Source organism: Panthera leo, chromosome F3, assembly GCF_018350215.1.
Source record: "Panthera leo isolate Ple1 chromosome F3, P.leo_Ple1_pat1.1, whole genome shotgun sequence".
NCBI classification, from domain to species: Eukaryota; Metazoa; Chordata; class Mammalia; order Carnivora; family Felidae; genus Panthera; species Panthera leo.
This window is the reverse complement of record NC_056696.1, coordinates 20,888,309-20,913,203: the sequence shown is the minus strand read 5'-3', so window position 1 is coordinate 20,913,203 and position 24,895 is coordinate 20,888,309. Positions and strand designations below refer to the sequence as shown.

The following is a 24,895-nucleotide window of genomic DNA, read 5'->3' as shown; positions in this document are numbered from 1 at the left end:
CCGAATTAATTATTATTTGTCCGGCCACACCTGACAACCCCATTTCTTACTTTGGTTAGTGATATTACTTAATGTTAAAGGTAGAAAGTTCAAAACGACTCAAGTAAAAAGGCTCAAGAGAAATTTACTGTCTGATATTTTCCCCAGATTAAGCTATTAGTGAATATAACAGGATCGCTAAATGATCAAGTAATGTATTATGTAACATAAACCAGAGGTTAGAAGCTGGGAGTCCATCTATTCCTAAAAATGGGGAGATGTGGCAACAATGAGGTACAGCTGGGAAGGGTGCAGATCCCACTGTATTAACCTTAAGGATGCCAGTTTGTCCTAGCCCTCATTTTCCTTTGTTATCTGACTTTTGGTTTACTTCATTTACTTACATGACTTGCTTCATTCTTGTGAGCATGTCTTTGTAGACCCTTGAGTTTGCAACCCCCGACAGACATAGGTACATGACGGAATTTAAAGAAACAATTCTGTGAAAGAGGTAGAAACTAGGTTGACTTTATTTATTTTGAAACTAGGCTGACTTAAAGAGTGTGGATCGACAAAGAGATGATGGTAGAATCTATCAGGAAAGAAAAAATAGCTCAAGCTAAGGCAACACGGAAGGAAAAGCACATGGTAATATGGAAACTAGAAGCCCCCCAAATTTTATCTAGAAGCAGCAATCAGCAATTACAGAATCCAAGGAGAGACAGTGTGGCATAATGCTTTGGAATTAGATTCAAATCCCAGTTCTACTACTTAATAGTGAAGTACTAAGCCAAATCAGTTAAGATGCCTAAATTTTTGTTTCATTAGCTATTGAGTTACTTAACATTTCTTGGTTTAATGAAATATAATAGCACAGTGAGTACTGAACAGTTACTAATTCTCTCTCTCGACTTGTCTAAATTCACATAGCCTGTGGGGAGTCAGAACTCTCTTTTTTCCCTCACTCTGGCCAGGGTTATGTTTGCTTTTAAATCTCAAAACATCAACTACTAAGAATAACCTTATTCAGACAAGAAGGGTCATGTTGTTAGAATAGGAGGATATGACATTATAGAAAATCAGAATCTTTAAAAGTATTCAATTTCTTAATTTTATATATAGATTTCCACTTATTTTTAGTAATTATGTGTATGAGCAGTTTTATCTTAAGTGACATTACACAGTGAGATACATCAAAACAACATCAAGTTTCTTCTAAGTTTAAAACCTTCTGAAATGACAACTTAGTAAAATGTTTAAAAATCCTGCTAGGTTATAGAGAGCATTACATTATTTAGGTGGCTGCCTCCTGACAAGGTCTAATGCTCGTTCTTTGTAACAAAAAACAAACTTATCAGCCTGCTACTATTTCTGAGAAGCTGAGTACTATTTTTTCAGTATTCGAGTTAAAAGATCTCTGGCCAGCAGACTAAAATGTTTGTTTTATAATTGCCCGCTGAACTATGATAGTTTGTTTCCAGATGGTGCCCTTCCTTCAACCTGCACACAGTCTCTCCTTGTTCGGAGCTATTCAACCTCCTGCTGATCCCACTACCCCCACCCCTATTTAAGGCTACAGAGAGGAAATCCTAAGGAGGAGACTTTCCCCCCCTAGTCTCCAGCAATTTTTTGGTGACGTAATATGTGGGCTGAACTTGAGTTTACTGAGAAAGAGAGGGAATCACTATTCAAGGGTACTGTATATACAATCTGGGTCAGCTGCAGCTGGTTACTGCATTTCTCCATGTGGCAGACAGAGCAAAGCCACAATGCTTTCTCTGCCGGATTAACGACAGCCCACAGACCAGAACTTCCACTATACTACTTAAAATTACATAGGTGGCTTGTCAAATTCAATTGATGAGTGTTGTAAGAAGAAAAAGAAGTTCGTTATTACAGCTTGGATTCAACGGTCCAAAACAAAAATGCAATTGCCATTAAAGTCACAGATGAACAAACTTCTGCACTGATTTTTAAAAGCGAGAATAAGAGCAGCAAGTTTCTGGGTCTGCTTTATCAACAGATGCATAAAGGTATTTTAATATTTCTTGTTTTTATTTAAAAATTCTGTATGTCAAAATTTTATATTTGTAGAAATTTCAAAATCTTTTATTAAACAAAGAATTTATAAATACACTACAATTTATCTTAGCTGAAAAAGGTTTTCTTTTGCACCTTTATGTAAAAACTGGTCCTTATGTACATACTCTGTGGTGATCGATGCATTATATGAGGTTCACTTTAATAACATTTGGTGTATATGCTTACACATCGGTAGATACGTGCTTGGTTTCAGAGAACAAGTGCTTTAGTGACACTAGAAAGAAATTTTAACAAGTAACAGATTAAATGTATAAGGCTGATAACACAGTGAGTAAAAACAAAGGGATACAAACAAAAGAAAACAGCTGTAAACATGAGTCTCTCTTCCTGCAGTTATAGTGTGTAAGTTTATGCATACTGTTAGAGATCTTAAAGTATAGCTACAAAACACAGCTAAGAACATATAAAATTAACTTAAAGGCTTTAGAACAATTCCCCAGTTATAGCATAACCCAATATGAAGCAGAAATTTTGTAAAGATTAAAGGTAAGTCTATGGTATTTCTTGCAAAAACTCAAAATTGTAACTAACTTTCCAGGTTTACATGTAACAGGAATTTAACTTGGGTCACACACATTAAAACTGCTATAACTAGAATTACTTAAAAAAGCAAAGTTATTGACACACACAAAAAAACTAAAACTTTATAGATTAGGATTAAGGAAAAAAATAAAATGTGACAGAAGTATTAAGCAGTCAGCAGTAACAGTAGAAAATAAGAACCCAGAAGAACCAATTACTTAAATACATGATTAAAAGACCAAAAATATATAATACTTTTAGACAGACAGAATTTTGGTAACCATACATATGAGGTTTCTTTCAATATTCTACCTGAGGGCTTTGTTTAATTGTATTATGAGAAAGAACTGTTAAAAATAAAATTACTAGTTACCAACAGTTAGCTTTAGCATCAAAGACACTTAAGTTTTTTATGATTTGGGGATTTTCTGTTCTTTTAAAAAACGAAAGGCATTAAATGGTAAGAATCTTCAACAAGCAAATAATTGTAAAGCTAAGATTTCTTCAACTTTACTTACATGTCTTTTCCTTAAAGATTCAAACTCTAAATCCTGGGAGGATCTCTGTTAAACATATTTTACAAGAAACTGATAAAATGTCCAAGCAATACTGCATCTGAAATACTCTCATCTCTCTTTCTGTTGTTGTTATTTTTTTTTGCTATGAAAAGTGCAGGACCTCATTCAACCTCATTTCTTACTGAGTCCTTAGGCAAGCATTTAATCTGAAACCCCAAACACACAGATAACTATCCCTTTCTTAGATGTCTCCAGGGGATGAGATTGTTCTCAAGTCTTTTCCCAGAATATAATTCACAATCTACAAGTACCTAAGGTATCTTCAGTGCTTCATAAATTTAGGTTCATTGCCTCATGCTATTTTCGGTGCGTGAGATAACCAGTTAAATGCCTCTATGCATTTACCATCTGAAAGGAAGTAAATCCTGATTTTTATTTCTTCTCTCTACTAGCTGGCAAATGTAGCAACTATGAAGAGAAACAGTACTAATAAAATTAACCCAAGGCATGGAAGACTTTTTTTCTTTTTTTCCTAAAAACAACCAAGCAAAGGCACAGATTTAAACTTAAGTATACTGTAACTAATTTATAACATTCTCTTGGGACCTAGGAAAATTTTAACATATACAGAAAGGTTTTATGAGGTAACACAGATTTATAGATCTTTCACTTTTAAAACTGAACGTGGTGGGGAAATACTGAAGTTTTCAGAAAATGTAGTAGTAAATGTATTTTTAAAACCAGTTCTTTACTCATGACGTAGCTAGTCTACTTACTTAAGAAATGTGGCTCCTTATTCTTCTTTATGTGACAACTGAGTCATTACTTTTATAATAAGGGTAAGGGAATTGTATTTGCTTAAAAGAAACCTTTAATTGCCTCCTTTAAATACTTACTTAGGTCAGATTCTCTCATGGTGCACAAGGATTTATCTTACGACTTAATCGTACAGGAGCCCACAAAGAGCTAAGGCAGAACATACTGCTATTTTAACTTTTCACGTTTTTGTTCTTTCATGACAACACTGATGGAAAGTCACAATAACAGTCTTGGATTATATGTTCTTAGTTGTTCTATACAAATCTGTGTCTGGTAGGAAACACAAGCTGTTCAAATCAGAATACTGTTTATGAAATTCTACTTGTTTGGAAGTTTCATGATAGGTTCTGAATTTCCCTTGTTTTGGTAGCTTATGTCATAGATTACTTAAATAATTTTATGATCTAAGAGTTTCCATTCTATTATTAAAGTGAAATGAGTGAAGTTGAGGACTAGCTAAGTTAACTATGCAGGAGAAATACTATACATTTGAACCAGGAGGCTGACGGCTTCTACTTTACTGTCCTCAGTTTTTAAAATAAACCACATCTAAATTCCACGAATCTGCAAATATAGCAAGAAATCTTTTATTGGTTTTTGGCATAAGTAACTCTAGTACAATAGCAGTCCTTTTCTTATAAAATAGACAGATGATGTTTAAGGTCTAAATTTTCTACTCATGTCTGAGGCAAAATATAAAAACAAAAAACTAAAAGTATTCATCCAAGTGTGCTTTTGATGATCACTTAGCAAGAGAAGGCCTCTGATATAAATAAGGAATACTATTATGCTCACTCCTCCTATCTTATGTTGGTAACAGAAAAATACTCCACACTCCACCCTTTGCTTATTTTCATTCTCACTCCACCTTCAAAACACCAAAGGAGACATGGTTTTAAAAAGTAGTGGTCATCTTCATAACTGCAAGTCAAAGAGTCCTTATTTCACTGATTTTAATAATAACCTTTATTTTGGGGGAGGGTTCATACTTAAAAGTTAGATAGATATCAACTGATACAATACATACAGAGGCAAAGGAATGACAGCAGAAAAGTTTGGGATAGAAAAATGATGGAAACAGAGCCTAACAAAAATGATTCCCAGATACCTTTTCATAAATAAGCAATGGGTCAATGTAAAGAGATACACACCAGGAAAAGACTGCAAAACGAGAGACACAAAGTTAAGGCTCCTCTGTAGTTACACCACGACTAGGATAAAAAACACAGGTCTAGCAAAGTTAGGAGCAGAAGATCAGAATCGCATTTGAATGCCAATGTTGGCTTCTCTGGTACTTTATCTCTGTGTAAAATGGTATACATTTATTTCACAGTGTTGTTGTGAATGCAAACATATTGTTAACATGTATTAAGCACTACATAAATGTGAAGGACTGTTACGGTATTGGGGATAGAAAATAGAATAGAATATGTTGCAATGAACTCTGTGGAGTCTCTGTCTACGTTCAAACTCTGGTGCCATCTCTCAGAAGCTGTGTGACTCTGGGTAAGGTACTTAATTTCCAGATGCTAGTCTTTCGCTGAGAATGAGGACTGTGACAGTCTACCTCAGAGGACTGTAGTTACAAGTAATGGACTTAATGCATGTAAAGGGGCTTAAAATAATGCCAAGCGCCCCGTAAGTATGAATGACTGTTATTACTGCATTACTATTATTAATCGTAGGCATAAACAACTTGGGACCTGACTTCTCAAATCAAAACACAAGAAGTAGGGTGGGAAGTGGTACACTAGAGTTCTTAGTGTATCCACTGGTGTCCTTCAAAACCAGCAAGCAGGAATCGAGCTTGTGACAGTGGGAAGGTGGGCCATGTGCCGCTCAGCCTGCTGACGCACCCGACAGAGTGGCACGTCCTACCCGTTCTACTGCTACCACTCCTTAGGGAGGGAACTCGTGAGAAAGAAGCAGCTTTGGTTCGTAGAGTGAGTTCTAATGTTTCCTCTAGTGTTTCTACAGAAATTGCATTATAAGGGACAAGAATTTCTCTGTCACAGCAAAATTGAAACATTTCAAGCACACATGTCAGCAATACGTGCCACTGCTATAAACACTGACTGAGGAGCCGGGGAACCTGAATTCTTGACTGGGTTCTACTACTATCTATTTGTGTGGTCTGGGCCTTCAACATGCACATGGGTGCAAAGAGGTTCTTTTTTATTCTTTAACGTTTATTTATTTTTGAGAGAAAGAGGGAGAGCACATGTGAGCGGGGGAAGGGCAGAGAGAGAGAGGCAGGCTCCAGGCTCTGAGCTGCCAGCACAGAGCCTGATGGGGGGCTTGAACTCACGGACTGCGAGACCATGCCCTGAGCCGAAGCCGGACACTCAACCGACTGAGCCACCCAGGCGTCCCAGGTGCAAAGAGGTTCTTGAATGAGATGGTCTCTAAGGCACTTTCCAACTCTAACAATCATATTCAAATATAGAGTTTCTTTCCTTGGTAATGGTTAAAGAAAATTATTGAAATTTTACTAAAATACAGTTCAGTAGAACCTGTTAGAAGAATGAACCTGCTAAATCATACGTAAACTTAGAACATATATATGATTATGGTTTAGAAAACATAATCGCCTACAATAATGACTGTAAACATTCCCTCATTCTTCAACTTGTCTCGAATCCTAAAAGGACATGCTACGAAAACTAAAAATATGATGCCAAAACTTTCTGGTTTGAGATTTGCCTCAAAATGTTTCTTTGATAGATAAAAAAGATATTTATTAGAGAGGGCCAATTTAACTAAAACCGAATATACATATAAAATAATGACTAGAAAAGTCACTTGCTATTAGCTTTAATACTAGTTAGGGAAGAATGTTTTAATTAATGCCTTATACACATTGTGTATCATTTTCAGAGTCTTAAGACAGTAGAGTAAGCTTTTCAAGGGTAAGAAAAGTGTCTTATTAGGGTCTCAAAGCACCCAAGAACACTAATAGTATGCCATTGCAAACAGTGGGCACTCACCAAAATGTGTGCACTGAGCTGGGGAAGAAAAAGTATTACAGTGAGGTGATAGTTGGGAAAGTTATTCTCTGAAACCTAAACAAATGCAAAGGCATCGTGGTGTTGGATTTAACAAATTAATAAAATTAATTCTGGCCCAATTAATAACACCAATAGATACTCGGTTTTTTCCATTTTTTTTTTCGTTACTGACTTTAAAAGTAGGTTAATATTCATTCTTTTTACTTTTTTTTTCCTTCACTGGTTTGTTTTTTAACAAAGACTTCATACAACCTCATTTCAAAATGAAGGCTTTTATTTGGACCCTAAGTGTGTTATTCTTCCTACTAATGGGCATTGGACATTGCAGAGGAGGACAGTTCAAAATAAAAAAAATAACCCAGAGGAGATACCCTCGTGCCACAGATGGTAAAGAGGAAGCAAAGAAATGTTCATACACATTCCTGGTGCCTGAACAAAAAATTACAGGGCCAATTTGTGTCAATACCAAAGGGCAAGATGCAAGTACTATTAAAGACATGATCACCAGGATGGACCTTGAAAACCTGAAGGATGTGCTCTCCAGGCAGAAGCGGGAGATAGATGTCCTGCAGCTGGTGGTGGATGTAGATGGAAACATTGTAAACGAGGTAAAGCTGCTGAGAAAAGAAAGCCGGAACATGAACTCCCGTGTTACTCAACTCTATATGCAGCTATTACACGAGATTATCCGTAAGAGGGATAATTCACTTGAACTTTCCCAGTTGGAAAATAAAATCCTCAATGTCACTACAGAAATGTTGAAGATGGCAACAAGGTACAGGGAACTAGAGGTGAAATATGCTTCCTTGACTGATCTCGTCAATAACCAGTCTGTGATGATCACTTTGCTGGAAGAACAGTGCTTGAAGATATTTTCCCGACAAGACCCCCATGTGTCTCCTCCTCTTGTCCAGGTGGTGCCACAACATATTCCTAACAGTCATCCGTATACTCCTGGACTGCTGGGGGGTAATGAGATACAGAGGGATCCAGGTTATCCCAGGGATTTAATGCCACCACCCGATCTAGGGACTTCTTCCACCAAAAGTCCTCTCAAGATACCACCAGTAACGTTCATCAATGAAGGTGAGTTACCTCTTACTGTTAAAAATGGAAGCATGAGGTTAATATGTTTTATGGTTTATAAAACAATGCACACAATAAATGGCTTACTCTTAGTTTTGGTGACGTAATTATACACGAACATTTTTGTTTTCTATTAATCAAGAGTTGAACTTAAATACATCTCTCAGGTCTGAGTCTAAGAGTTTCTAAAAACAGAGTATTCTGTGAGAAAAGTATTGTCTTCCATCCAAATTCTCACAATCTAAGTTACCAGCATTAAGACAGGAATGAGTCCATAATCCACTTCTAACCTCTACAACCCCCCATCGGCCTCCAGCTAGATCATCTAGCTGCTCAGCAATCCTTCTGTTTACCTCTTGCTGCTCTCCCCATTTTCCTCCTCTCCAAAAGGAACATTTAAAAATTTGCTTTCACTCTCCTTAAGCCTCTAATTACACCTCCTCCTTACCTCTGCTCTCAGAAATGTGTCATCTACTCCTGCACTGAGATGAAGTCTACTCAGGCCCTAGGTTCCTTGTTTTTTCCCTATTTTGGAAACATCTACATAACACCTATGCCTTCTTGCCCTCAGTGTTAAGAGGAAAAGGTATCCCTTCTATTTTCCAGGGCTAAACAAACTAAAATTTGTATCTTATACCCACATACGTATAATTACATTTTCACTATGGTTAAACAAAACAAAACAAAACCTAAAATTGATCCCACTATCCCTACCTCTATTTCTTAATTTTGTTCCTTCTTCCATTCCTCTTCCCTCCCTTCCTCTTTCCCTTCAGTATTGGTCACCGATCTAAGTGGCCAGAATACAAAGATAAATAATTCATCTTTGTTTCAGTTTAGTAAGCTCACTGTTAATTTTCTGAATATTTTACATTTATTTTACCCCTGCAACCATTTTGCCATAAGGCATTCTCTTGAATTCTTTAGAAGTTGATTTGTTTCCTTACAGTGGAAAGAAAAGTCCAAATGCCCCAAAGTAAAAAGATTAAATAAATAGTTCATTCACTTACTGAAAAGGCAGTACATAAAAATGTACATAGACTATGGAGTGATTTTAAACAACAACACAGAGAACAAAGACTGGAACGCGTATGTCATACAGTATGTCTCTGCAGCAGTGGACCCCAGTGCTTTCTTGGGGCTCCACTTCAGAATATTCTGACTCTTCCTACTTCTCTAAATTCTTCATTTGCATCTCCTTCCTTCTCTATATTTAAAAAAGTTTTCCTCAAGATACTCTGTTTTGCAGGTTTCACACACCTTCAAGGCCACCAAGTACCACCACTGCTCAGACGACTCCTGCCTGGGGCTCTCCCTCCAAAATCTAACCAATGCTCAGTATTTTGCATCTGGATGTTCTACCATCACCTCACATGGTGCTGCTTCCTCTCCTGAAATGCCTTCTCCCAGTTTCTCTCTTGACCTGGCAGATTTTAAGGCTTAAGTAAAAGAATACCTTAAATATTACACGTTCCCAGATTCCAACAAACATCTAAATGGCTCTTTCCCCAAACTGCTGACTTTGCCTTGAACATGTTTTCTGTTATCACATTACACTAGAGTTGTTTGCATGTTGGTCTCCTGGTAGACTGAATGCTTCTGGAAGAAAGTGAACTGTCTTTTCATTTTACTGTCTCAAACACCTAGCTGGGGGATGCCTGGCTGGCTCAGCTGGTTAAGCCACTGACTCTCGATCTCAGGGGGGTGAGTTAGAGCCCTGTGTTGGGCTCCATGCAGTGTATGAAGCCTACTTAAAAAAAAAAAAAAAAAAAAAAAGAGCGCCTGGGTGGCTCAGTGGGTTAAGCATCCGACTTTGGCTCAGGTCATGATCTCATGGTTCATGAGTTCGAGCCCCGTGTCTGGCTCTGTGCTGACAGCTCAGAGCCTGGAACCTGCTTCAGATTCTGTGTGTCTGTCTCTCTCTCTCTGCCCCTCCCCCACTCTCACTGTCTCTCTAAAAATATAAACAAACATTAAAAAAAGAGAGAACTCTCAGTATTCAACAGTAAGAAATCGAACATCTAGGTAGGATCAAGTCTTGGCACATTGTGCTCAGCATATTTTAAGCACTATGATAGATATTTGAGGAATAAATGAATGAGTGAATGAATGACTAAAGCTTAAAATAATCTTTTCCCCAAGCTAGCATTTTCCTTTTAAAATAAGTAACTTATTACAGAAGTAATACATATTTATTGAAGAAAATCTAGAAAATACTAACAAGCTTTTAAGAAAGTTTCGCTAAATAGCCAATAGAAATAAACAGGGGTGCCTGGGTGGCTCAGTCAGTTATGCATCCGACTTTGGCTCAGATTTCAAGTCCCTCATTGGGCTCTCTGCTGACAGCACAGAACCTACTTTGGATCCTCTGTCCCCTGCTCTCTCTGCCCCTTCCCCGCTTGTGCTCTCTCCAAAAAATAAACAAACATTACAAACAAAAAGCAAATAGAAATAAACAAAAGTTAACCAACACTTTGGTAATAGCCTTCAAGTCTTTCTTATGTGTCCTTCCTGTTAAACATGGTAATCAGTATTCTTGCAGCTTTAAAAAATAACTTTGTTCTTTTTCTTTCTCTATGATTATATCCTTAGGATAAATTCCCATTAGTAAGATTGGTGGGTCATTTGATTTTGATTTCTCTGTTTTGATTTCCATCACTCCCTATTTCTGAATTTGTTTGGCCCATCTCTGACACTTGCCTCCTGCCCCACATACCCAGTCAGCTCAGTTCTCCCCTGCTGCTTTTCCATCGTTCGTGGACTTGTCCCTCATTTCTATTCAGAGCCAGAACTCTAACTTAGCCCCCAATTATCTATGGCAGCAGCTAGAGGATAGGCTTCTGGGTTATCAGCTGTGTAACCTCAGGGTGTGGGGTGAAGGTGGGGTGAAACTGCTCTGTGCCTCGGTTTCCTCATCTGTAAAATGGGGGATAATAAATGTACTTACCTCATAGAATTTAACATTTGAGGAGTACTTAGAACAGTGCCTGGCAGTCAAAATGTTAACTCTTACTAGAAATGGTGTAATAGCTTGTCAATTAGCCTAACTCCATTTTCTCTCTCCATCAAAATATATTCTATATTGCCAACAGATCTTCTGAAACTACCACTTTGATCACATCACACTTCTGCTCAGCAGTTCCATATGACACACAGAAAATGTGCATTTTGCTTAGCCTGGGTAAGAACAATTTCCTCCTCAAAACAATCTTACTTCTTTAGCTTTCCTTCTATTAAGTTCCTTCATAAAAACCATCTGTTTCAATAAAATGAATCAACTCATTGTCTTTGAAATATTTTCCATGCTTTCTGCCTATCAAATTATAAGGCTCAGACCAAAATAAAATAAAATAAAATAAAATAAAATAAAAATAAAATAAAATAAAATAAAATAAAATAAAATAAAATAAAATAAAATAAAATAGCAACTCCTCCTTAAAGTCCTTGCTGACTTCCTCAGGCTTAAAGTGATTGCTTCTTTCCACAAATGTTTCTTTTCTCTGTGACATAAAGTATATACAACATTCCTTATACTCCCTCTTGAATTATCAGTTATCTTTACAGGTACATATAGTACTTATATACACATCTAAATAAAAATGTCTTCTAACTATAATATAAGCTCCTTCCTAGTAGATGGATATTGTCTCTCACTTGCAGATGCTAAATAAATGTTGGCTAACTTGTTACTACATTTTTACAGAGCTTCTTAAAGTTTTCATTCCAAAGACCTTCATGAAAGTACTTTTGATACATTGCACTAACAATGTATTAACTAACGCTGTATTAACTAACAGCGTGTTAAGAGTATAGATATCAGGATTCATTCAGTTTATATTGTTTTAACACTCAGTAACAACAGGCTAGAACACCACTATGTTAGGTAAATGACGATCATTACTAATATCCCCAAACCCTGTGATTTCCAAAGCAAAGATGTGTACAAAATGATCCACTGGGTATAGAAAGAAAAAAATACGTATTTATTTTTGATATTCTTTTAAAAAGTGTATGTTTTAGGTAAGCTTTTAATGTTCGCAATTTATCAGCATAATAGTTTATACATTATCACATATAAATAAATATAACTGAAGTGTGTAGAATTTTTTTTTAACTGATGGAAGGTATAGCCATGTAGGTACGGAGATGAACACCATGGAGTATTTTCTGTGAGTGCTGAATCTTAACTGGATGGTATCAGTTCTAGAAGAAATTATTATTCATATATTCATACACTGATACATTAAAAAATGCTTACACAAAATGAGCTGTATCACTTCTAGATTTTATTATACACTGAGCTGTAGTGTAAGAAAAATCTTTTATTTCAGAATTAAATCCCATGTTAGGGATTTAGCATATCAAAAGTCCCATTTAAAAGACCTCTGCTTAAATAAAACAATGGTGTTTATATCCTTAATAAACTAATCCCTAATGTAAAATTAAGGGCACACATAATTTTTTCTGCTATTCACTATTTGTTATTATAAGTAAACATTAACTTTTTACTTATTTCATTCTATAAATGTTGGTCTTTGATATCCAAGGAATAATTAGCTACACCGTAAGAATGTTCATTAGAACACTAATGAACATATAAGGGAAAGCGCACAGAGTTAAGAAAACCTGTTATCTTTGTTATTGACCTTGGGTAAGTCACTTTGCCTGACTGTCCTGTTCTCTCACTTGTACAATGAGAGTGCTTGTTGGACCTGACAATTTTAACATCCCTTTCTAGTTCTAATATTCTATGATTCCTATAAAATATAAATTACTCTGAGCAACAATAAACAGACTTGCTATTTTCTTTATATATAATGTACTAAAATCTTTGTTCACAGTATTCTTATCAGACTGGAAAATATGTTTGAGCTTTTTCGGTACTTGGACAAAAAGGGCAAAGATGGATGGTTCTTCTGTACTTACATATACTTCTGGCAACAAGATGTTCTTAATAACTGTGCACTACATGTAGGTACATAGTCTAGAATTCTAAAGTCTCTAAATGTATAATGCATATGCATTAAACTTGTTTCAGCCAGTCACAAAAAGTCAAATACTGTATGACTGCACTAATATGAGGTGCCTACAGTAGTCAAATGTGCAGAGACAGAAAGCAGAATGGTGGCTGGAAGAATAGGAAAGTCTGTTTGATGGATAAAGGGTTTCAGTTCTGCCAGATGAAAAGAGTTCTGGAGACTGGCTGCACAATAAAGAGAAGGTATGAACCGTACATTTAAAATGATGAGTTGGTAAACTTCGTTATGTGTATCTTACCACCATTCTTCTAAAAAGGTGTTTTAATGACAATTTTATATTTTAGGTTATAAGAAAAATGTACCTCCAAAGAACAAACTTACTATGAAATCAACGCAAATAATGCAATAACTCTGTTAGATTAAAATTAATTATCTCCAGAAACATTACCTTCCCTCTACCGTTAAAGCAAAATGTTTGGGAATATAACTGCACACCTGGCAAACTGCTATCAATAAAATTCTTAACCGTTAATGTTATTCACGGACGACATTTTGGGTTAGTCTTTTACAAAAGAAAACATTGCTCTTTTACAAATGGTGTATTTATAAAAATAGTTTATTCCTTGTAAGCAAATGGATTTGAGGAAGTTCCTTCACAGAGTATTAGAGCATAGCTATCAGGAAACTTGGGATTCTGGCAAGGCTTTTTTGTTGCCTCTTTTGTAAGAAAGATTGTTATGGTAATTTGTGAGGTGATGCATATGAAAACACTTGGTGTATGTATGGTCTGACCATCATTAATTACTCCATTTATCTGCACCCTCCCCTACATGTGCCTTGCTTTGCCATGTATGGGAACATAAAAGGTAAGCTTAAAAAGTTAAACATAAAAAGCAGTCATTAGAAACTAACAATACGCTTTTTAGTGGATAAAACTTTTAATTACTTATAATGCTTCTTATTGGTGTTATTTTAAAGATGCAATTGCTTTCAGTGGAATACTTAGATTAACACTTTGAAAAAAAAAAAACTAAAGAAACCTGTTTAGACAAAGGGGCTATTGGAATAGGATTCTTTTTTACCAGTTATGAGAAACAACTTATAATTCTTTAGTAATTTCAAAAATAAAAGCTCAGATTGCTAAATGCATTTTATTTTTTAATTCCATTTTATTTTTTAAGATTCAAAAAAAAATTTTTTTTTCTTTTTACATTTGTTTATGTTTGATAGAGAGAGACCAATCACAAGCGGGGGAGGGGCAGAGGGGAGGAGACACAGAATCTGAAGCAGGCTCCAGGCTCTAAGCTGTCAGCACAGAGCCCGACATGGGGCTCAAACTCACACAGTGCGAGATCATGACCTGAGCTGAGGTTGGACGCTCAACTAACTGAACCACCCAGGAGCCCCTATTTTTTTTTAAGATTTAAAAAAAATGCTTTTTATTTATTTTGAGAGAGGAGAGAGAAAAAGAAAGGGAGAGAGAAAGCACACATGTGAGCAGGGGAGGGGCAGAGAGAGAGAGGGAGAGGGAATTCCAAGCAGGCTTTGCACTATTAATTAGTGCAGAGCCTGACATGGGGCTTGATCTCAGGAACTGTGAGATCATGACCTGAGCCGAAATCAAGAGTCAGATGCTTAATCAACTGAGCCACCCGGTGCCCCACTAACTTTTATTTTAAACTTACAGGTTAATAAACATAGTAATTAATATTTTTAGAAGACAGAATCTATTATTGCTTTAGAAAGTATTTGCCCCAAACTTCCAATTTGGAAATGCTATAGAATGTATTTGTCTTATACTTAGCTCACAACCCAATTAAAAAGTTTACCTCTCAAAAGATTTTACTTGATGACCAATTATTTGAAGCTCTAAAGTGATTACCTTTTTGTCCTGTTTCTTTTGTCACAAAGAGCAGGATTAGGACAATGAAAATAAATGAGAAATTCAACAAGTTCAAAAAGGGAAGAAAGCTTTTCCTTTTAAGCAATTAAATAGTTTCTTTACAGAAAAAAAAAATGGGTATATTAAAGATGGTTCCCAGTAAAGGTATATTTAAACTATGAAAAAGAAAATTAACCCACTGTTCTGTTCAAAATATGGGTTCTTAATGAAAAATACGTGTTGGGAAATAATGTGGCATGACTGGTCAATATTTTTCTTTCTATGAATCAGATCTATTAACTGGAGTTTGTTAGCCCTATACAAACTTTAATCATCAAATAAACTGAGGAAGAGAGAGACTGGTCCTTCAAATTCAATGTACAGAACTCCAGTTTCCTGCCTTGAGAAGAATCCAATTGTGTCAAGAAAGATGAAGACTATTTCAAGATTACTCAATGCAAGAAAAAGGTTAATAAAATTCCTATTTTAAAAGAAAGGTACTTCCAGTCTATACCTTTTGTGAACCATTCTGAACAAATTCCTGAAACATATGTTAGTAAACTTACTTCTGATCATATGCAAACCTTCAAGTTAAATTTGACCTCTCAAAAATAAAGCTATTACTTTTCTTCTAGTCATTTAAGAATTCCTATTAGGCAATGACTTTTGTGGAAGAGAAAGCAGTAAAACACTTAATAGAAGAATGTCTTATAATCAAACTCTAGAGAAAAGTAAATAACATATACAAGTAATAATGAAAAAATATTTCTGCCAAGACCAACAATATATACTGGGCTAAGACAGGTTAATGGTTTATTTATAAAAAATAAACACAAACAAATACTAAATTCTAATATTAACTATCTTTACCAAGGAGAAAAAAGTAGCTAAAACACTACTAATTTTAGACACATGTTCTAGAAAAGGATTTCAACTAAATTTTCCTAAGCTTTTTGATCAACTAAATCTAACAGGCATCTGAACTGTAAACATGAAGGCCATCACCAAAAATGTGGGTTGAAAATTAAAGTTAAAGGTAATTTTAATATTGCATAAAATGAAGTCTTATCAAATCAAAGCTGGATTTAGAAAACCCACAACTCTCCAATTTGTTTAAATATCCAAGGGCCTTTTAAGTCGCAGAAAAGAAACAAATGGTATTTTACAAATATTCTGTCAACATTCAAAGCCTTGATGTTTCTAAATATTTTAGAGCAATTCAAGTAACCTAGTGAAAGTCAAACTTTTGAATATATACTTAAATATAAAATGTAATTGTCAAAACTATAGTCAAATGAGTGCAGAGCAAACATTTACAAGGATGACATTCATAAAATAAACAATACAAAGGTGACATTTATAGAATAAACAAATTTCTGAAATGAGGGAATATTTATGTGGACTGCAACAAGACCATTTTATGTGTGCATTAACTATAATAGAGTTTAAGATAAGAGCAATGTTCCTCAGATATCCTTGACTATTGTGGAAGTGACAACTTCAACTCGACAGTCTACCTCAAGGGCTCTAAGTATCACCCTCGACCATTTACATTTCAGGCATACAAAACTTCTAAGTCCTCTGTAACCTCAAGCTCTCTTCTGTTTTCAGTTCTCAGCTCACGTTACTCATGGGTAGCCTTGATCAGACTCCTAACCCCCACACTACGAGCCCAAGCTCTTACTCAATTTTCAAAACTCAGCTTAGATACAGGTAGACTTTGATCTCTTTCCTGCAAATCTGGGTTAGCTATTTGTTGGCCAGTATTCCCAACTGTCCTGCATAACTCCGTCAAATATTTGTCATGTTGCAGTGGAATTCCCTTTTTGCTTGCCACTTCCCCCACTTCCCACTTCACTCTGTGGTTGCTTCTTTACCTCTTGAGCCTAAACTTTCTAGCCTATCATAGATGCAGAAAAGAAACATATGGAAAAAATGCAGAACTGAGGAAATTCTGGAAACCACTGTGGCTACTAGGGATCATGTAGTTCAACAAATATTTGAGTGCCTATGTGGGCTTGAACTATGGATGCACAACTAAAAGATAGTCTTGGCCCATGGGGAGTTGTAGGAGTAAACAAATGAATATAATATCATGCATTACACAAAATAATCTAAGAATGGACCTGGAAATTAGACTTCACTTTTCCTTCAATTTTGCTCCTGCATATAAAATTCCATAGATTTCATCCTATCTGAATTACAACCTCTCTATCCTTCTCTGACTTGACTACAATGCATGCTTCTGAAGTGTTTAGTAGCTCATATGTGATGGATAAATAAGGAGAATAATATCAGTAAAACAAAGAGGTCATATTGGTTCATTGGGATTTTTTCCAAGCTATTTTAATGTTTTGTGTCACAAGTATCAACAGCTGAATACAAAGTATGTTAACAGCTAATATGTGCTGTTATTTTTAGTGTAAGATTTTATAGAACATGAAATGTTTCAGGAATACATTATTTTCTACAATAGAGATGACTGTACATTCACCTTTGATTAGCCATATTAAATTTATTAATTAAATAAGATACATATTTATTACATGAGCAACTGCTTTTTTTTCAAGGTCTGCAATGAAGGAGAAAAGAAGGCAATTAACAAGTTACTCATGATGACTACTCCCTAAAGCACTGTGTTAAAAGTTCTGAATACTTTGTAACTTAAATTCAGTAAATGATAAGGTAGATAATATAAAAACAATTCACACTGAATTTTAATGGAATGTGATCAAATTTATGGCCAGTCTAATAAGCTCAAAACATTATTTTTTCACAGTCCTCCCTACCTTAAGAACCTATTTATGAGCTTTCACAGACTAATCAATATCCTCATGAATATAAAAGCAGAAATTCCTTTTTATTTTTTTTTTAATTTACTTATTTTGAGAGAAAGAGAGAGGCAGAGAGAGAGGGAGAGTCCCAAGCAGGCTCCATGCTGTCAACACAGAGCCCAACACAGGGCTTAATCTCACAAACCATGAGATCATGACCTAAGCCTAAATCATGAGTTGGACATTCAACTGACTGAGCCACCCAGGTGCCCGCGAAAGCAGAAATTCTTAGCACAATTTTAGCAAATGAAATCTAGCAATACATAAAACTAGTAATACATATGACCAAGTCAAGACTATCCCAGCAATAAGGTGGTTGGTTTAATATTAAAAAGTAATCACAGAATTCACCTACTAACAAACAAAAAAAAAGAAAAACCCTATTATCTCAGTAGATAAATAAAAGCTCCTGACAAAACCCAAAATCCATTATGAAAAAAACTCTCAGCAAACTAGGAACAGAAGGGACAAGAATTTTTAAAGTAGTTATTACAGCTTAAAGGATATGTTCATAATCAATGCAATAGAAACTGCAGGAGAGAAATAAAAACTATAAAAAAAAGAATCAAATTTTTTAAAAGAATTAAAGAATCCAATACCTAAAATAAATGTAACCCAAGAAAGGGAGCATTAAGTCTTTCCAGGTTCTCAAATTTTTTTACTAGTAATGTATAGTGTTTATGGTTATTGTATCATAATTTCAAAAAGTCTGAAACAGAAATATCAACAGAACATAAAAATGTGGGCTAGAGAAATATATCATCTATTGATTTTGTGTGTGGTTTTCAATTTCCTTGTATTTAAAGTGTGAAGGCAAGTTAATTTATTTACTTAAAAAAATGACCAATAGCCTACTAATAGTTAAAACACTGATAATGTAAAGCCAGAAGAAAAACAAAAATAGTCTCCATCCTCAAGGAGCAATCTAGAGGAAAGAGTTCAGTCTCTAAAAACCTCTTCTAATGATGCAATCATATAACTATTTATTTAATGAGATGACTCCTTCCCCAGTTAGCCGAAAAGGGTCCCTTTATACACCGGTACAGTATAGATAACACATTTCTTAAAATTTCAACAACCCTACTTTCATTATAGTGCATGAGCTTTACTCGACTAAACTCTATTTTCACCTAATTTCTAAAAAGTGCACATGTCAAAATGTAAATATTTCTAGTAAAATATAAAATGTGATGACTGGAATTTCTATACTTTTTTATTGTTGTTCTAAAAGATCTGTGGGGTAATTCTTATTTCTGAATCACTTAATATTTTTACATCCTTATAAAAAAAAAACAACAAAGGATCAAAACACTGGAGAATGGTTCAACTAAAGAAATGTTCAGTAAAACTTAGAAGCAATCTTTCTTTAGATCGAAAAAAATGTGGAAATCACAAGTTCAAGAGTCAGACACTACAAAGTATTTCACAAAAATGTTCTGTCATTTTAAAAGATACGAAGAACTTACTAGTGGATTAAAAAACAGGGAGAGAATCTGTTTCTCTCCCTGTGAAATAACACGGAAGCAAATGTAGCCAGCAGTTCAGAACATGGGCCCTGGGGTTAGAAAGAAACGGGTTTAAGTCCAAGGTTTATTACCTTCTAAGATATAGGACTTTAGTTTCATCTCTAGTTAACTGTTAACTGTTTCATCTATAGGACATCTGTAAACGATCACAGGGTCACTGTGTAGACTAAGAAAATTACTGTTAGTCATATAAATTGAAACAATTCTTTAGAAAGGCATTTTGCCAACATTCCTGAAATGCATTCATATGGACTACTGAATGAGGGAAAAAGTTAACAGATTCTGTAAGTTTGGGAAATTCTGATTTATTTCAGGGCTTCTTAGTCTTTAATATGTACATGTACACTGTGAGTTTCCAAAAGGGTAATATAATACTTAGCAATAATAAAACTTATTTGACCATGGTAGGCGGTTTTCACAAAGTACCTTAAGGGACTAGTGTGTTCAACTGAAATCAAATTTTGGAAAATGTGAACTGGGTACAATGAAGAGCCATAAAAGTGTTCACACCCTCTTGATCTAGCAGATCAATCCCACAGCATTTTTAAAGTAAATATTTGAAAAAAATGAAGCCAATAAGAAGACACTTTGTGCACTTTACAATAGCAAAAATCAGATGGAACTTCAGTATCCAATGACAGAGTAATAAACAATGATATACTAATGTTAAAAATTGTGTATTACAGCTACTATAAGTGCTAGAATGAAGACTGTGGTCCCAAGGAAACTGTCTTTTTGTTAAAAGACAGAATTCAATTTTCTATGTGTGTCAGAATTACAACAATATAAAAATGTATGCATATGGACAAAGACTCCTAAGAACAGTGGAAAATGGAACAAGTTAATGTTCCAGATAGTGGGACTGGGGTAATCCTTTATTCAGTTTCTTTAACTTCTATGGTATTGTGTATACAATAGATAAAAAGTTGTATTGTAAAGAAAGAATAAAGGTAAGACCCTAGACTAAAACTATTTTAATAAGGCTCTATTCCTAGTAAGTTTCCTGGTAATCAATGATATTTTAATTATAGGACCATTCAAAGACTGTCAGCATGCAAAAGAAGCTGGACATTCAGTCAGTGGGATTTATATGATTAAACCTGAAAACAGCAATGGACCAATACAGTTATGGTGTGAGAACAGTTTGGATCCAGGGGGTTGGACTGTTATTCAGAAAAGAACAGATGGCTCTGTGAACTTCTTCAGAAACTGGGAAAATTATAAGGTAAATCAGTGATTTGGACCTGGGAGAGAGGTGGAGCAAAGCAACTCTTACAATGTAGTCATTCTAGGAAATAAATAAGATACACAGCTGAGAAACAACTATCCATATGTTTTTTACTATCTACCTTTGTAAAAAAAAGAATTCTCATCTCTAGTTTTAAAGTCAAAATTAAAAGGTAAAAAGGAAACTAGAGATATACTTTAAAATGTCTCCTTTCAGTCTGGATCATTTATACATGTATTTAATTCTTAGCAAAGACTACTGCTAATTCCATTTTTTTTTCTTTTTAAAAAAATGTTATTTATTTTGAGAGAGAGAGAGAGAGAGAGAGAATGTAAATAGCGGAGGCACAGAGGGAGGCTCCACACTCAGAGCGTAGTACACTGTGGGGCTTGCTTGATCCCATGACGGTGAGATCATGACCTGAGCTGAAATCAAGAGTCGGATGCTTAACCGACTGAGCCACCCAGACACCACCACTAATTCCATTTCCTAAGAAGACAACTGCTTTTTTGTTTACGATCACATTTGTACCCATCAGCAGTTGTATGTAAGCACTAATATAAACTATAGAACTTAAAAAAATGACTCTTTTTCTAGGTTAAATTATCTCAGATAATCATCCCCCCAGGTTTTAAATTGGTTAACACCAGACAACGGCGCTGTTGGGAAGTAATGTACACCCAGATATACGGGACCAAAATTATTTCTCAATAATTTTGATGTTTATCATGCTAGGAGTGTAGAGTATACACCCTTCAGTTTAAGGATGGCAGATGAGTGCGATTATATTTTCTAGATGGTTAATACTTCATTCAAAACTGTGAAGTAACATGTGATTACTCACTTTTAGGTGGCATTTTACTGGTAGCTAAAAATGAGACACTAACATATCCATGTCAAAAGTTGTGTAAATTTCCAAACAAGTAACCAGGGAGAAAATCCCCAACACAACCTCCTTGAAAATACACTTAGTGTTAAGATCAGGTTTGCCGAAACTTACGCCGTGCTGCACACCTGCAATGGTGAATGCTTACTGAAATAGGACAGTTCATGGATTTTTTAAAAATAATCTACAATTGGGGCGCCTGGGTGGCTCAGTCGGTTGAGCGGCCAACTTCGGCTCAGGTCACGATCTCGCGGTCCGTGGGTTCGAGCCCCGCGTCGGGCTCTGTGCTGACAGCTCAGAGCCTGGAGCCTGTTTCAGATTCTGTGTCTCCCTCTCTCTGACCCTCCCCCGTTCATGCTCTGTCTCTCTCTGTCTCAAAAATAAATAAACATTAAAAAAAAAAAAAAAAATCTACAATTTTTCCAAGGTGGAACTTTGAAGATGACTGTTTTATCCTGATATTTAATTATAATAGAGCTAAAGAAGACAATTTGCTCTACTATCATTTTTATTGAGTGATCATAAAAATGTCAGATATCCTTTTTGTCTGACTATGGCAGGGGACAGTTACATATATACCTTTAGAAAAAAATCTGGCTCTTTGTACGAGAGAGATCAGGAATCCTTTTCAAGAATCTGGCTAGTTCACTAGTTAATGTTTTTAGTAGCTAGGAATAATGTTTATTCTGTTTTGCCCTTTTCTTATACCTAAGGTTTGAAGCTAGATGTATAAATAAATATGGACAAACTAAGAGAAAGAAAAACAAAACAAAATGACTATGTGGGGTTTATAAAGGTCAGGTGAGCTATTAAAATGGAAATTCACATTACCGCTTAAATGGCAAATATTTTTATGTTACCAAATGTTTGAAACTTATCTATAAAAAAGTTTACTATCCCTGCACTTATGTTTGTACTCATGCTGTTTGTTTATTAACAGAAAGGGTTTGGAAACATTGATGGAGAATATTGGCTTGGACTGGAAAATATCTATATGCTTAGCAATCAAGATAATTATAAGTTGTTGATTGAATTAGAAGACTGGAGTGATAAAAAAGTCTATGCAGAATATAGCAGCTTTCGCCTGGAACCTGAAAGTGAATTCTTTAGACTACGTCTGGGAACTTACCAGGGAAATGCAGGGGACTCTATGATGTGGCATAATGGTAAACAGTTCACCACACTGGACAGAGATAAAGATATGTATGCAGGTGAGTAAGAAAAAACTGAAGTGTATTCTTTGTAGAATCACTACCTTCTATGTATTACACAGAACCTTGCTATTACAGTATACACTACTAAAAATCTTTCCAGAAAAGTAATTTTGGAGTCAGTCACAGGGAATATAAGCTGCTGAAAGGTTGGTTATCTCTTCTATAAGGCAATCCCAAAGTGTGAATGAACTCTGTGAAAAATAAGGTTCTGTCATTTTAACTTGGGGGTGGGAGGGTGGTGAGGAAAAAAACACTCATTCCTTTGGAAATAAAATTCTCTAATGCCTAAAATTCATAACAACTACTAACTAATCACCTACCACATGCCAGGCACTGTTAACAGATGCTAAGGATACAGCAGTGAACAAAGTTCCTGCCCTTCTAGAGCTTATTCTCTAGGAGACAAAATTATTTGTCAGGTGGTGACAAATACTCTAAGAAAAATAAAATGGAGAGAACAGTGAGTGATAAGCAGCAGGAGGTGGGGTGGGTGCTATTTTATACAGAGTGGTCAAGTAAGGTTACTTTGAGAAGGTAACATCTGAATAAAGACCTGAAGGGAGCAAAGGAAGCAAGCCATTTGGGTACATGGCCTTGGTAAAGGCATTTCTTAGCACTCACGTGAAGGGGAACAGTAGGACTGCAACAGCAAAAAAGCTTTACTCAGAGAAGTTAATATTTGGTTTAGGAAGAATCATTTAGGCCATCCAGAAAACAGAACTGTTCACATTAGTTTTCATATACTTCTGCCTTTTTAACCCAGTTTTGTGGCCCTGATAAAGAGACATCACCCTGCAAAATCTGTTTTTCTGTTCAGCTGTATCTTGGCAAGCAGTATATAGGTCTCTAAGTTTACAATGGCAGAAGAGGGAAAAAGGAAGATATAACCAAAGTATATCCCATATTTACAGAAACACATTTGGCCACTGGTAGTGCTATTCTAATTTACATTATTTTGTGCTTTTTTGAGAATTCAATTTTCCCCAACTTACTACTTTAGCAACTCCATACCTTTCCTTCCCAATTCTCCATTTTATTCCTCTTTCTCTCACACAAACAAACACTGTTTGTGTTTTATTTACCCTGCTACACAGAAATTACAATTAATTACAATTAATGTTAATTAATTATTAAATTAAAATTTAATTTAATTTAAAAAAGCAATGGTAAGCAAGCAAAGGGCAAGGTCAAAAAGGCAATTCAAGTGATCTTCCAAGTAGCTGATACTTCAGCAACAGTAAAAGAATGAAGAAACAAAACTCTAAAGACAAAGGTAACTGAAATCAGTAAAAAAAACTCAAATTATTCCAAAGGTAGAGTAAGTTTTTCATGGTTTATGGAGCACCACGCTTGGAGAAACTTTTACTTTGATACTGTATTTTCTTCCTCAAAGGAAACTGCGCCCACTTTCACAAAGGAGGATGGTGGTACAACGCCTGTGCGCATTCTAACCTAAACGGAGTGTGGTACAGAGGTGGCCATTACAGAAGCAAATACCAAGATGGCATATTTTGGGCTGAATACCGAGGCGGGTCGTACTCTTTGAGAGCAGTTCAGATGATGATCAAGCCTATTGACTGAAGAGAGATCGCCTCCAACTTAAATGACAGAGAGCTCTGCCCTTTTCAGTTCCTAAAAATGTAAATGTTACATGTATATTGTTTTGCACAATTCATTGCTACAGATACAGTTTTAAATGAACTTACCATAACTGTAAAAGGGGATTTATGACTATAGTTTCATCTTTCCTCAATATACTGCAGAAGATTATTTGTACCCATAATCCTATTTTTAAAATTATATTGACTAAACATAGGCAAAGTTTGTTTTATAAAATGTAAATATTTGCTACAGTATATAACAAATCTTAGCTTTATTTTAAATCAAAATTGAATACATGTTCAAGACAATTTATTTAAAAATTTTATGAGATTGCTCTAACTTCCAATAGAAAAAATAATTTTAAAATTTCAGCCAAGTAATACGTTTTATTTATAAAAATATAGACAGGAAATTAGAGAAAACTCTAGTTTTGCCAATAGAAAATACATTTTGCATTGAATAAAAGTTATTTCAATTCAGTTTGTGCCTCTGACATGAAATGGTTAGACCGAAATCCTTTTCCTGCTTTTATTTTGAGAGAGAGAGAAAAAGCATGCACAAACGGGGAAGGGGCGAGAGACAAAATCCCAAGCAGGCTCAGCACTGAGCATGGAGCCCGATATGGGGCTCCATCCCATGACTGAGATCACGACCTGAGCCGACATCAAGGGCCAGATGCTCAACCAACTCAGCCAACCAGACGTGCCCC

The 24,895-nt window shown here is 35.4% G+C and overlaps 2 protein-coding genes across 4 annotated transcripts in view; one reads left to right on the top strand and one right to left on the bottom strand.

Moving 5' to 3' along the window:
• The window catches only part of RALGPS2 (Ral GEF with PH domain and SH3 binding motif 2), a 169,249-nt gene that overhangs the window by 45,730 nt on the left and 98,624 nt on the right, over positions 1-24,895 (bottom strand). The gene's annotated exons all lie outside the window — the stretch shown is intronic.
• Positions 1,159-24,426, top strand: ANGPTL1 (angiopoietin like 1). Its single transcript, XM_042925964.1, has 5 exons — positions 1,159-2,012; positions 7,190-8,035; positions 20,288-20,481; positions 22,311-22,581; positions 23,978-24,426. The coding sequence occupies exons 1-5, from the start codon at positions 2,003-2,005 to the stop codon at positions 24,163-24,165; spliced, it is 1,509 nt and encodes a 502-aa protein (XP_042781898.1). The 5' UTR covers positions 1,159-2,002; the 3' UTR covers positions 24,166-24,426.